The sequence below is a fragment of the Alexandromys fortis genome, unplaced genomic scaffold (assembly GCF_014885135.2).
Source record: "Alexandromys fortis isolate MF-2015 unplaced genomic scaffold, M_Fortis_MF-2015_v1.1 scaffold_191, whole genome shotgun sequence".
NCBI lineage: Eukaryota > Metazoa > Chordata > Mammalia > Rodentia > Cricetidae > Alexandromys > Alexandromys fortis.
This window is the reverse complement of record NW_026068064.1, coordinates 2,504,772-2,518,804: the sequence shown is the minus strand read 5'-3', so window position 1 is coordinate 2,518,804 and position 14,033 is coordinate 2,504,772. Positions and strand designations below refer to the sequence as shown.

Here is a 14,033-nt window from a genome sequence, read left to right as displayed (position 1 = left end):
GATAAAGACGATGTGTTTGGTACTAAGCCTGACACATGTGTGGCGAACACATTGGAAAGAGACAGTGGAATGAAAGACACCAAGAAGGGAGAGCGAAGGAATCACCTTAGACAGCCTGGCCATATTGTCTTGAGTTTTCTTGATGCTTGTTCCACTGTACGACTCCAACTTCGCAGTAAATATCACGGACCTGCATCTGTTTTGGCGCAAAGTTCCTTGTCACGCTTCCTTCCAGAGCCCTTCCGCACACAGCAGCCGGCTCAGACTGGGGCTCTCACTACCGTCCTGCTCCTTATCTTTAGATGTTCATCCAGCTAGGCTCTGGGTAGCTTAACAAAATTCTGTGTCCTTTGCCAATCCCACTTAAGTAGCGCTGATGTCTTGCTTTTTTAATCCAAACAGTAACGCGACAGTACATACTTAATAAATCATGATTAATTAATTTCTGTTGAAGTTTGGGGTTTTTCCTTTTTCTAACGAGGAAGCCAATTAAATTTCTCCAATGTGAAGCCATGTCTTGAATCTGCAGGAGATTCTAGGCATTACTAATTTAATTCAATTTAATTTTTAAAATTACCTTTTTACTCCATGAGGGAATGGAAAGAGTCATTTAGCAACAGGCAGCTACCTACCAAGCAAATCCCCCCCCCCCCCCCCGTGTGTTGGTATTTATGGGTCCTGCTTCTGCATCCTACTGTTGACCAACTCTAGCACCGCTATCAAAGGAATGAGATGCAGCCTTGGAAAACAAGAGCTAGGAACAGAGCTGGTGATGTGGCCCATCAGTTAAGGGCATCGCCTTCGCAGCTGAAGGAGAGAGCCGGTTCCCACAGGCTGACCTCTGATCTCCACACTCATGCTGTGGTACATGGACGCGTGCGCACTCACACACACACCCCTGGTAAGAATTCTACCCGGTGAAAATATCTTTCATTTTTCCATGCTAATTTAGTGGGCTCCCCCATACCCACTTCTCTCCCTCGTCCTCATGATACCTGAGAGCACCTGCACCACTGTCCACCTCCTCTAACAGGTCCGTCCGTTCTACTGTTCTTTGTGACCCTGCCTTTTCCCCTTCTTGTGGGCCACTTTTTGTCCCTGATCACACTCACATCTCCATAAACACACACACACACACACAGACACACACACACACACACACACACACACAAATCAGAAGCTCAGATGTGCATGAGAGAGAAAGTGCTGGACCTTATCTCTTTGAGCCTGGGTTCGATTGATTTATTTTCTTTATATTTGTGGTTGTATAAAATGCCTCTGTGCATCCCGGCTGCAGTTTTGCTGCCCACTCATCTGCTGGTGGACATCTGGGTGGATTCCACTTCACTATTATGGTGCATACAGCGGCATAAACAGAGGTGATAAGATACCGAGTTGTGCATATTAAACGTTTTGAGAAAAATGGCCTTATGTAACTCAATATAGTAAAATTTAAAAAAACCTAAAAATAAAAACGCCAAAGTCACCCCCCTTCACATGGCTATTAAAAACTATCCAAATAAAGTAAACACATCATGTTAGCTAATATCTTTTATTGTCAGACTTTGTGAGTCAACAAACACCACTTTCATATAGCTGTCCACAGGGATAAGGCAAATTAAACTTTTCTTTGTGAGTAGACTCATCTGGCCCACCTTTATAATATTTCCATATAAAAATAAAAGTCCAAGTCCAGATTCTTCTTCTTCTGGTCATAAACGCTGTTATTTACAGGTGCTGTGTTCAGGCCACCATCGTGAGCTAGGGACGAAAGAACGAGTAAATTTCATTGACGTCTTGGCCTCAGCATTCAGAGTCCTTTAGAGGTCTGCTCGGGGGTTACAGGGTTTGGGGAGGCAGCAGCTCTCCCCATTTTCAACATGGCTATGATGTCCGGAGAGATGATACAAAACCACCCTTCGGAGGAGACAACGACAGAATTAACTTAACTTTTAGAAATAAACGACTCCAAAGTGACTTCATATTGTTCTACAAACAGCACTGGGGCCAGCAGTTTAAGAGTGGTTTATAAATTATCTCCACGGGCCGCGGACCTGCTGGGATACAGCAGTCACAGGTCGCAGCCCTTGCTACATGTAAAATGAAACCGAGTCAAAATGTCTCTTTCCAAAATACAGCAAAGACAGGAACATCCAGGGTCCTGATGTGTTAGTAAAACCACCTTGGAGCCTATAACTCTGAACTATGAAAATATACAGACAGACTGTTTACACCATTGCACATCCTCTTCCCTTTGTGTTTAATGCGCACGCAACAACGATTAGAGTGTTGAGTGTATGAACACATGCTCGGGCAAGCACAGACGTTTAAATGAAACAAAGCAAACTGTTAATACCCGTCCATGAGGAAGGCTGCCAGCAGCGCTCCGACTAGGACACACTGTCCCCTTCCGCTCTGTCTCCCCTCCCGGCTCCCTCACCTTCCCTCACAGTCGGGAAATCAGGCGGGGAGGTTAGTGCACAATCAAGCTCTGCAGATTCTCCCAGAAGGGAAGTGCATTCCCTCAGTAGCACAGTTAAGGTCGAGTAGGGTTGATTCTGCAAGTTAAGGCACTTCTGGCTGCTTTGGTGGCAGCATGGTTTTCTCCCCTTTCTTTTTTTAAGGCAAGTATCTATGAATACTAAAGCTTTAGAAATTGTGCAGACGGTTAAGGTTGACAGCTTAATACGTGATCACTGAAGTGGATGGGGGGGAAGGAGTCCCGAAAACTCCTCCCTCTGACGACTGGTTTCCGAAGGCCTGGGCAGCTGTGTTTCCAAAGCTGGGTCAGGACCTGGCGCTGGCCTGGGCACATTCAGATCTGAAAATGACATGGGCTTGCTTGTCTTCACCTGGAGCTGCCCTGGCTGCTCACGGAGCGTGTGGTGCTATAGCGCTTCTTCACAATCATGCTGATGTAGGCTTTCATGAGCTTGGCCACATCCACCACCTGCCGGGGAGAGCAGAACCGCACAAGGTAGAGACCAGATCCAAGCACCTAGCTCCGCGACATCCTCTGACTGTCCTCCATGTAAGAACCAGCAGCTGCTACGCTAAGTCTGGGCTTTAGACTCGCAGGAAGACAAGGGTTCTTCCTGACCATTTCTAGCCAGAGAGAGTAACGTGGAGCTTTTCTAAATAGAGCATGCACCACCTGGTGGCTCCGGCACAGAGAAGCATGCACCACCTGGTGACTCTGGCACAGAGAGCAGGGGTTTTATTTGATGCAAGCTGTCTGGCTTTGCAGTCAGTACACCACAAGTACACTGGACAGCAGAGTTTGTACTTTCACTGAAAATGGTGAAATTTGGAAACCACATCAGCCTTTATAGGCTACAGTCACTAATTCCAGTCCATTCATTTGGAAGCAGTGGAAGAAGCCGAAGGGAGCTTTGGGGGCCAGGACAGGGCTATGACCAGCTGGCCCGATGCCTAGCCCACTTCCATTGCAAACCACACATTTTCCCGAGCTGGGATCGTTCATCAGCATCTTCCAATGATGTTGCCACCCCTGTTCTCCCTTCCCTGTCTGTCAGCCTGGGCAGTGCAAAGGCATCTTACTAGGCTGCTATATCTCCTCCCGCCCTTCCAGTCTCATCCCATACTGACACTGGTAAAGCCACTGCTGTATTGTATTACAGTCCCAGATTTCACGGTAGGTTCCTACCTTCCATGGGATTCGACTAAATGACACAGCCCAGCAATGGAACCCTCCCCTGTCACAGAGTCTTGGGCTCTTTCTTCTCTCTGCATACTTTCCTCAACAACCCACTTAAGCCTCATCCTCCGCTCCATCTCAACAGCTCTTCAAATGCCCTCTGACCCACCATCATAGGCACCGTACAATTCATCCTTTTTGGTAGCAGCGCCCTTTGTGGAGGCCTCATGTGGCCTCTTCATTTATTACTACAGCTACTCAAGTTTGGAGCTGCTAGCATACAGATTCAGTGGCTTTTTTGAATATGATTTTGTGATCCATCAACTATGGCTAGGTGGGAGGTCCCTCAGGTCCCCTGTTCTGTGGATGCCATTGTAGTATAATCATCTCTGTGTGTGTATGTGTGTGTGCATATATATGTCTTATTTGGCTTATTTTATGTGTTTTGCTTGCATGCATGTTTGTACTCCATTGTTTTGCTTGCATGCACATTTGTACACCACTGTTTTGCTTGCATGCACGTTTGTACACTACATGTGTGATTGGAGCCTGGGAAGGTCAGAAGATAGTTGTGAGCCACTGTGTGGGATTGAACCAGGGTCCTCTGCAAAAGCAACACGTGCTCTTAGCTGCTAAGCCATCTCTCCAGCCTCCAGAGTAGAGTCTGATTGCTGTGGTCCTTTGCCTTATCTCCTAGTCTCTGCAAGGTACCACTGCCAACTGAGGAGACTCGGTCAAAGGTGGCCAGGAGATGGGAGCGCTGCTCTCCTCTTTGACAGAGATCCTGAATGAACCCTGTCTACTCTGCTTCTGCCTCTTACCTCACTCGTTTCAAAGAGCAGCTCCCGCTCATCAACCACGATCTTGTACGTGTTGGCCAGGGGTGCCCCGAAAGAGAGGATGTGCTCATACTGGAAGACTTCTAATGGTTTGCCCTCTCCACGCTTGTACACCGACACGGCGTCCGCACTGACGCCCAGCCAAAGTTCCTGGGGGAAGCCGCCTTCCTTGCACTGTAGGGGCAAGAGAGTCACTGTGAGTCAGCATTGGACAAGGCAGGGCAGAACATGTCCTAGAAGCTACAAGACAGGCATTGAGGCCAGTGCTTGGTAGATGATGCTGACCAAAGTCAGCACGCCAGCACAGAGACAGGAGAAACTGAACCTCAGTGCACACTGGTTGATCTCTGACTGGCTAATCAATTTTAGGGTTTGCAGAAAGCCAACTGGTGCTCTACTTCTTCAGAAGGCCTCTCTCCACCTTGAATTAGCTCTTCTATTAGAGACCTACCACACCCAGAACAGCATTCTACCAGAAGCAATTAAAGCGTTTTGGAACATGTAATCAGTACTTAGATTTCTGTAGAGCTTCTACTTAAAGTCATCAAAGACCGTGCTAAATTGCTGCAGCCATAAGAAATCTAGAAGCCCATCTGTACGGGGGCTGGGAAACTCAACCACTTTTGGGGGGGGGTGTCTCGGGTCTTGCAGGCCTTGTGATCTCTGGCACTGACTAGGGCCTCCACAGCTGTAGAGGGAACACACAACGCAGGTGGCGGGATTTGACACGCAGGCCAGTTTGACAAGCATCCCTCTGCTCTACACCACTGGTTACACTTCCTTTCGGGCAGGGATCTTCAACAGGGGAATCGGGAATTAGTACTGGGTTGAGGCGGTGGCAAATTCTACTTTCTAAGATGCCGTTCCTTCAAGCAGACATCACGAGGCAAGGGCAAGCCCGTCGTTTCTAACCTAGTTATCCAGAATTGGAAATGTCTTAAAATCTGTGCTGACTTGAAGGACTTGGGCACTAGGGACTCAGGATGTCACTCAGTGGTAGGGTACTCACACGGCCCTGAGTTTAGTCCCCAGAATTCAAAAAAGGAAAAGTAAATATATTTTTGAGAATTTGGATTTTGCTGCTGGGAGGTGGTGGCGCACACCTTTAATCCCAGCACTCAGGAAGCAGAGGCAGGTGGATCTCTGAGTTAGAGGGCGGCCTGCTCTACAAAGTGAGCTCCAGGACAACCAGGGCTACACAGAGAAACCCTGTCTCAAAAAACCAAAAACAACAACCAAAAACAATGAGGTTGGATTTTGCCTTTAATCTCAGCCCTTGGGAGGTGATCTCTGCCCATCTGAGGTGAATCAGGTTTACAGAGTTAGTTCCAGGCCGGCCACAGATACACAGTGAGACCCCATCTGGAAAAAGACGAGTGAGGAGATGGGGTAACGTGAATTTTGGAATATTCTAAATTATCAGACCAGGGATGCTCAAGCAGAAAAATTTGTGTATAAATTCTGAAATTAGAAAAACTGTTAATCTGGGGAGATTTCCCCAAGTATTTTAGATAAGGAGTTCCTAAATTTGCATGTATAAAGTTCCTAAGTGAATATATAAGTCTAAAAACAAGGCTTTAAAAAAACCACAGATTTTAATAAATATTTTAAAAATTAGATCAACAGCTTGTATTAAAAAAAAGTTATTTAAGGCCTGGGAGGTGGAGAAAGGAGTTCAAAACCATCTTCAGCTACAGAGCAAGCTGGAAGCCAGCTGGGTCAGGTGTTAGTCTACCTCAACACCAACAGAAATCAAGCCAGACAGCCAACCAGACACAGAGATAGAAGTCATTCTAATGATGATCCTATTGATAGAAACATTTGCTACAAAGGAAGAGAAAAAAACCTTGGTGGGCCAGCAACACGGCTCAGTGGGTAAGTGGGTAACTTCAGTTCAGTGGACTCTGGAGCTTACACAGGGGGTCGGAGAGAACTGACTTCGATAAGTTGTCCTCTTCCACATGTGACACACACACTAAATAAATACATGAATAAAGTTGAAAACAACAAAATAAATCAAAAAGCGCCTTTGGGAGTTGAAGAGGCTAATGGTAAAATCCAGGAAGCACAGGGCCAAGAGGTCCATTTTTTGTCCCTCTTCCCCCCCCCCAGTATGAACCTGGCAAGGTTCAGACTCTGACACGGTGTGGTCAGGACGTGGCACCTGCCTGCTCACAATGAGACATTACAATGACCAGCGCTCACCTCCACATCAAAGAGCGTGGATCCGTAGCCAGGCCACTCCTTGATCAAGGCCATGTACTTGGCCATGGCTTGCTCCTGGTTCATTCCCTGCAGCTTCTTCCACTTGTCAATGATACTGGCTCGAGCCGAGCAGACTTCTTCCTTAATCCACATGTCCAGCATCTGCTCCTCCTCTGCTTTCTGCCGAACCACGGCCCCGGTCCGGAAGCTGCGCCTCAGTGTCCCCTCCAGAAAGCTGGTCCGCCTCTTCTCCAGGCGTTCATACGGGGTGAAGGTTTTGGTCGACTGACTGATGCGAGCTTTGAGTCTCTGCAGGGAGTAAACCTCCTCTAGGGGTGGGACTGAGGTGTGCAGGGTATAATCCCCCTGCAGGTACTGGAGTCTCAAGGCAGCCAGAACTTGCAGATTCTCTTCAGGGGCTGGGTGGTGGCCATGGATGACGGCTTCATGGGCCTGAACAAGGTGAGAGGAACTGCGGTCAGATAGCTGCTGAGTATTACAGGAAGCTCCAAGGCCAGCTCCCTCATGCCCTGTGGACTGTAAGCTGAATTCCACCCCAGCGGAGCACAGCCCACCACTTTCACGTTGGATTTCTCTCCAGCAAAGCACGGCCGACTGCTTTCAAGGCAAATTCCTCCCCTTCGCAGGTATCCTCCAACACTGCAATACCTTTTATTCCTATGGCCAAGTGTGTAAGGTTTCCTTCTACAAAATGAGCTGCTAGCTTTTCCTCGCTGGGAAATCTACCGCCCTACCTAATCCCAAGGACCTGAGCAGTTAATTTATATGGCATAGTAATGGGCTTCACGCCTGCCTCAAACAAAGGAATCGGTTTCTCAAAGTTCCTTTTACCTGTTCAAACATAAACGCAAACTCCACGCTGTCTTTTGGCACGCTGTCGGTGTCCAGGAAGCAATAAAGTTTGAAGTAAAATTTCCATGGCGAGTCCCCAGCTTCTGACGTGGCTGCGAGCCTAAGACAGAAGCCAAAAAAGACTCTGAGCAAAACTGGAATTGGGCCGCTGGTGACCCACAGCTCACTCTGAGGATACAGACGTCCTACCTATGGTGGTACTGGCACGATGTGGGGGAGATGACATAAGGGACAGTCACACAAACAAAACAGCAAGACAGCACGTGTCAGAGTTCCTCAGCGCTTTAACCAGAGGGAAGGTCCAAAGAGAAAGCCTTCAGGCAAAGCCTGCTGGCAGGGACTCACTGAGGGTCCCAGCTGAACTGGTACCATCGAATCTGTGCTTAATCCACAGAAATGCTACTTGTTCACTTCCTCTAATAAATCTCGACTGAGTTTTCCCAGTTAAAATTGCGGTGAGTACTCAGTAGACTGCCTGCCTTCAGATGCCAAGCGTCTTTGCCGAGTTAGGCAATCTAAGTCTGAGATCAGGGATGCACTGTTGAAGGGACATGAGAGGCAGTTTCAAGAGCTGGGGTGCCGGCGTGAGTCTACCATCATTTCGAAGCTCATTGGTAGTAAGTGAAAACATCAGTGTCTAAGAGACACGGAATACAGGGGCTGAGAGAATGGGGGTGAAGGGCTGAGGATGAGCTAAATCAGCATTGAGATCATGGTTTTGTCTCTGAGTCAGGACATATAGATGGCAGAGAAGACAGGTAAATAGATTAATACAGGTTAAAATAAACAAACAAACAAAACCTAAAGGAAGCATGCGACGAGGCCAAACAGGGAGCATCAAATGTTCTTCCAGCACTGGGAGGAAGAAGAACTTACTTCTCAAACTTGGCCAGGACGTCGGCTACAATGGTCCGGCTTTCAATGGCCTTGTCCACGAGACCATTGTACTCAAACAAGGCAAACATGTTCCTACTGTCCTCCATGGCGAGGCCCCGGATCAGCTTCTCCACCACCTAGAAGACATATGAGGAGGCCCTCACTTCAGAGGCTGTGTGCACTTCACGAAGCACACACACAATGTCGTGAACTCAGAGAGGGCTGGTGGCACGGGAGAGTCCACACAGCCTCCTGAAACTGCTGGCTGCTTGCCGGCCCCGGAGCCTAACACGCACCTCTGGCTGCGTGCTGGCCCTGGAGCCTAATAGGCACTGCTTTTTCTCTTACTCTCTTGGCAAAGTTAGCTTTACTTTCTTCTTGCTCCCCCTGTGTTCCCCAAAATACTCCCCCTTAGGGAGAGGATGGTAAGCTACTTTTATTAGTAGTATTTTGCAAAGCCACAGTAGTTGGGAAAATGGATGAAACCCCTAAGTCCCATCTTTTATTTGACACAGTGATAAAGCTTGAGAAACAATAGTGATTCTGGCTGAGGAGTCATCCATAAAGGCTCTCCAGGCTTCATTAGCAATACTGCCATTACCCCAGCTTCCACTGGGCTAGTTTAAAAGGACCGGGCAAAACGTGTTCATTTGCTGTGGTCCTGTCAACAGCCTGTGGCCCAGACGACCTGACACACCCTCTCACAGTGTTTCCTCTGTGGCGGATCTCTGGAGACAACCGGTAGGATTACACATCAGAGACCTTGGCTCGAGCGGAGCTTTGTGTTTTCCCACATTTAACTGCACGTTTATCTCTATATCTGTAAGCTTGCTGTTGGCGGCTGGTTGTATTTACTTCCCATTTGTCATGCAGACCCGCTGAGCATAAACACCACCGTGGCTATGCTCAACCTGGGAGCCACGGGTGTCTGGGCAGGCGAGCATCAGGCACAAGGGGCTGTCAGCGCTCCTTACCTCCCCAGCTGTGGTGTGTGAGTTGATGGTGATCTTGCAGGACCCTCCGCCATGGCAGTACACCGTGGACGTCATCTCCTGCCGGTGGATCAGAGCTTCAATTTCATCTCGGGAAGGCACAAACTCTCTGCATTTGGTTTTCTTAAGAGATTCGTAGATAAAGAGGGCATACTTTTCCATCTCGGTTCCCGGGAACTGTTCCCGTATCCTAGGAGACAAAGGGGAACTGTGAGTTGTGCACAAAGGCTGACTGGCTTGAAGGAGCTGGGCTGTGGGGAAGGCTGGGCAAGGAGAGGTTAGGAGGGAGGGAGGCTGCCTCCTAGTGGTGACACGAGCAATTGTTGGGAGCAGAGAGACCCCAGATCCTGGATTTCTTGTAAACAACTTGTTTTCCCCTGATCTGAGTGCCTACAGCTGCTCTGAGCACGAGACCTTTAGGAGTTCCTGATGGCAGGAGAGTGGTTTCTGGTGGGTTTGGCTGGGGCGTGGCTATCTCTATATAATCTGCCCCTGAACACAATAAAGGGGGCATTCTTGGGGCTCTTTGTATCAGTGTTAAAAGGTCCTTGTGTCGTCTATCTCTGTGTGTGTGAGTTTGTCTCTGCGTCTATATGTTCAACCTCCAGGCCCCTTGCCCAAAGCTCACGAACTGAGGTCTAGCGCACTGAACTCAGACACGGGGGTGCGGTGCGCAGCAATTGGAGGTTCCCACCAAGATATCGGGCAATTGGAGGTTCCCCACCAAGATATCTGGAACTAGGGAATGCTGAGAGGTCGTCCTCAGAAAGTGAGAGTGGATTGGGGTATGTGTTAATCCTGACGTCCTTCGCTCGATTTGGCAGCAAGTGGAAGTCCAGCCGAGAAAGAGGGGTAAACGAACAGGGTTGTCCCCGGCCGGAGGGGACGTATGTATTGGGAAAAGATAGAACGTATGTAGCTCAAAGAGATGAATGTGTACAGATGTGTGATATGTTGATTGTGTTGTCTTTTGTGCTCTGGACAGGAGAAAGACATTTGATTCTAGGAACTGCTAAGAAAGGTATTTTGACTTTAAAATATGGGCTTAAGAATTTGATGCTTTGGAAAGGAGGTTCTGTTTTTGTCTCCACAGATGATGAGAGCCTAAGGATTTATTCGATGTTCATGTGGTTTGAATCCCCGAGACCTCCTGAAATGTAGCAGTAGAGTGTGAGCAGCGGTGGCTCCAAGGCCAAGCGGCTCCAGGTGTCAGGCGCTGAGGGGCTGCGACCCGTGCAAACCCCGGGACCTGCCTCAAGGACTATGGAGGTCTGAACGCTAGGCCTGCTTCCAGCGTGGGCCTCAGGCGCAGAAGCACAGCACTAGGGGACAAGGCCCATTGGCCCGCTGCTCAGCCCCACTGTGCCTCCACCTTCCAGCTTGGTGGGGAGTGGGGAGGTGGAGCCTCCCCCTCTTCCCTGTCACCGCAACACATCAGAGTGCAGCTGGAAAAAGTCAGTAAATTGCAGTAAATACCCCCAAGAATGCAGTGTCCCTGCTCAGCAGGAAGTAGCCAGATAGACAATGCCCAAATTCCCTAAAAGATAATTTAAGTGGGGCCCCTTCAGTGGTTGCAGAGCAGCAAGCCTGCTTCCCTGAGTTCTGCTCCACTTCATGCGCCAGTTTGGACCCAGAACGAATGCAGTGGGGGCTAGAAGGCAGCTGGAGCAGAGCTTTGCTAGGTGGCTGTGGTGGAAGGCACATTGCCTCAGCCCAGTCGGTGCCTAGCCTGGCGGATGCCACAGCAGTGCCAGGAGTATCAGCAAACGCAACAACAAGTGCTGGAGCTGAGACAAGCTGGAGCACAGACCCCATAAGGAAAAGGCAGTGGCAGTTCCAGGCTCTGCACGCTGAAGAGTCTGCCGCAGAGCGAATTTAAANCCCCCCCCCCCCCCCCGTGTGTTGGTATTTATGGGTCCTGCTTCTGCATCCTACTGTTGACCAACTCTAGCACCGCTATCAAAGGAATGAGATGCAGCCTTGGAAAACAAGAGCTAGGAACAGAGCTGGTGATGTGGCCCATCAGTTAAGGGCATCGCCTTCGCAGCTGAAGGAGAGAGCCGGTTCCCACAGGCTGACCTCTGATCTCCACACTCATGCTGTGGTACATGGACGCGTGCGCACTCACACACACACCCCTGGTAAGAATTCTACCCGGTGAAAATATCTTTCATTTTTCCATGCTAATTTAGTGGGCTCCCCCATACCCACTTCTCTCCCTCGTCCTCATGATACCTGAGAGCACCTGCACCACTGTCCACCTCCTCTAACAGGTCCGTCCGTTCTACTGTTCTTTGTGACCCTGCCTTTTCCCCTTCTTGTGGGCCACTTTTTGTCCCTGATCACACTCACATCTCCATAAACACACACACACACACACAGACACACACACACACACACACACACACACAAATCAGAAGCTCAGATGTGCATGAGAGAGAAAGTGCTGGACCTTATCTCTTTGAGCCTGGGTTCGATTGATTTATTTTCTTTATATTTGTGGTTGTATAAAATGCCTCTGTGCATCCCGGCTGCAGTTTTGCTGCCCACTCATCTGCTGGTGGACATCTGGGTGGATTCCACTTCACTATTATGGTGCATACAGCGGCATAAACAGAGGTGATAAGATACCGAGTTGTGCATATTAAACGTTTTGAGAAAAATGGCCTTATGTAACTCAATATAGTAAAATTTAAAAAAACCTAAAAATAAAAACGCCAAAGTCACCCCCCTTCACATGGCTATTAAAAACTATCCAAATAAAGTAAACACATCATGTTAGCTAATATCTTTTATTGTCAGACTTTGTGAGTCAACAAACACCACTTTCATATAGCTGTCCACAGGGATAAGGCAAATTAAACTTTTCTTTGTGAGTAGACTCATCTGGCCCACCTTTATAATATTTCCATATAAAAATAAAAGTCCAAGTCCAGATTCTTCTTCTTCTGGTCATAAACGCTGTTATTTACAGGTGCTGTGTTCAGGCCACCATCGTGAGCTAGGGACGAAAGAACGAGTAAATTTCATTGACGTCTTGGCCTCAGCATTCAGAGTCCTTTAGAGGTCTGCTCGGGGGTTACAGGGTTTGGGGAGGCAGCAGCTCTCCCCATTTTCAACATGGCTATGATGTCCGGAGAGATGATACAAAACCACCCTTCGGAGGAGACAACGACAGAATTAACTTAACTTTTAGAAATAAACGACTCCAAAGTGACTTCATATTGTTCTACAAACAGCACTGGGGCCAGCAGTTTAAGAGTGGTTTATAAATTATCTCCACGGGCCGCGGACCTGCTGGGATACAGCAGTCACAGGTCGCAGCCCTTGCTACATGTAAAATGAAACCGAGTCAAAATGTCTCTTTCCAAAATACAGCAAAGACAGGAACATCCAGGGTCCTGATGTGTTAGTAAAACCACCTTGGAGCCTATAACTCTGAACTATGAAAATATACAGACAGACTGTTTACACCATTGCACATCCTCTTCCCTTTGTGTTTAATGCGCACGCAACAACGATTAGAGTGTTGAGTGTATGAACACATGCTCGGGCAAGCACAGACGTTTAAATGAAACAAAGCAAACTGTTAATACCCGTCCATGAGGAAGGCTGCCAGCAGCGCTCCGACTAGGACACACTGTCCCCTTCCGCTCTGTCTCCCCTCCCGGCTCCCTCACCTTCCCTCACAGTCGGGAAATCAGGCGGGGAGGTTAGTGCACAATCAAGCTCTGCAGATTCTCCCAGAAGGGAAGTGCATTCCCTCAGTAGCACAGTTAAGGTCGAGTAGGGTTGATTCTGCAAGTTAAGGCACTTCTGGCTGCTTTGGTGGCAGCATGGTTTTCTCCCCTTTCTTTTTTTAAGGCAAGTATCTATGAATACTAAAGCTTTAGAAATTGTGCAGACGGTTAAGGTTGACAGCTTAATACGTGATCACTGAAGTGGATGGGGGGGAAGGAGTCCCGAAAACTCCTCCCTCTGACGACTGGTTTCCGAAGGCCTGGGCAGCTGTGTTTCCAAAGCTGGGTCAGGACCTGGCGCTGGCCTGGGCACATTCAGATCTGAAAATGACATGGGCTTGCTTGTCTTCACCTGGAGCTGCCCTGGCTGCTCACGGAGCGTGTGGTGCTATAGCGCTTCTTCACAATCATGCTGATGTAGGCTTTCATGAGCTTGGCCACATCCACCACCTGCCGGGGAGAGCAGAACCGCACAAGGTAGAGACCAGATCCAAGCACCTAGCTCCGCGACATCCTCTGACTGTCCTCCATGTAAGAACCAGCAGCTGCTACGCTAAGTCTGGGCTTTAGACTCGCAGGAAGACAAGGGTTCTTCCTGACCATTTCTAGCCAGAGAGAGTAACGTGGAGCTTTTCTAAATAGAGCATGCACCACCTGGTGGCTCCGGCACAGAGAAGCATGCACCACCTGGTGACTCTGGCACAGAGAGCAGGGGTTTTATTTGATGCAAGCTGTCTGGCTTTGCAGTCAGTACACCACAAGTACACTGGACAGCAGAGTTTGTACTTTCACTGAAAATGGTGAAATTTGGAAACCACATCAGCCTTTATAGGCTACAGTCACTAATTCC

At 48.6% G+C, this 14,033-nt stretch overlaps 1 protein-coding gene across 10 annotated transcripts in view; it reads right to left on the bottom strand.

The window, feature by feature from the left end:
- Positions 1-1,538: 1,538 nt before the first annotated feature.
- Myo10 (myosin X) overlaps positions 1,539-14,033 on the bottom strand; it is a 212,046-nt gene continuing 199,551 nt past the window's right edge. For 3 of the 10 annotated variants that reach the window (XM_050120454.1, XM_050120462.1, XM_050120463.1), the window contains one exon: positions 12,222-13,633. In XM_050120454.1, the coding sequence (XP_049976411.1) occupies positions 13,532-13,633 (102 nt within the window). In that variant the 3' untranslated portion in view covers positions 12,222-13,531. Of the gene's footprint in view, positions 2,951-4,479; positions 4,672-6,702; positions 7,156-7,554; positions 7,676-8,451; positions 8,589-9,425; positions 9,634-12,221; positions 13,634-14,033 lie in introns of those variants that run through there. The other 7 variants (XM_050120455.1, XM_050120461.1, XM_050120460.1 and 4 more) reach the window with 7 other exon arrangements.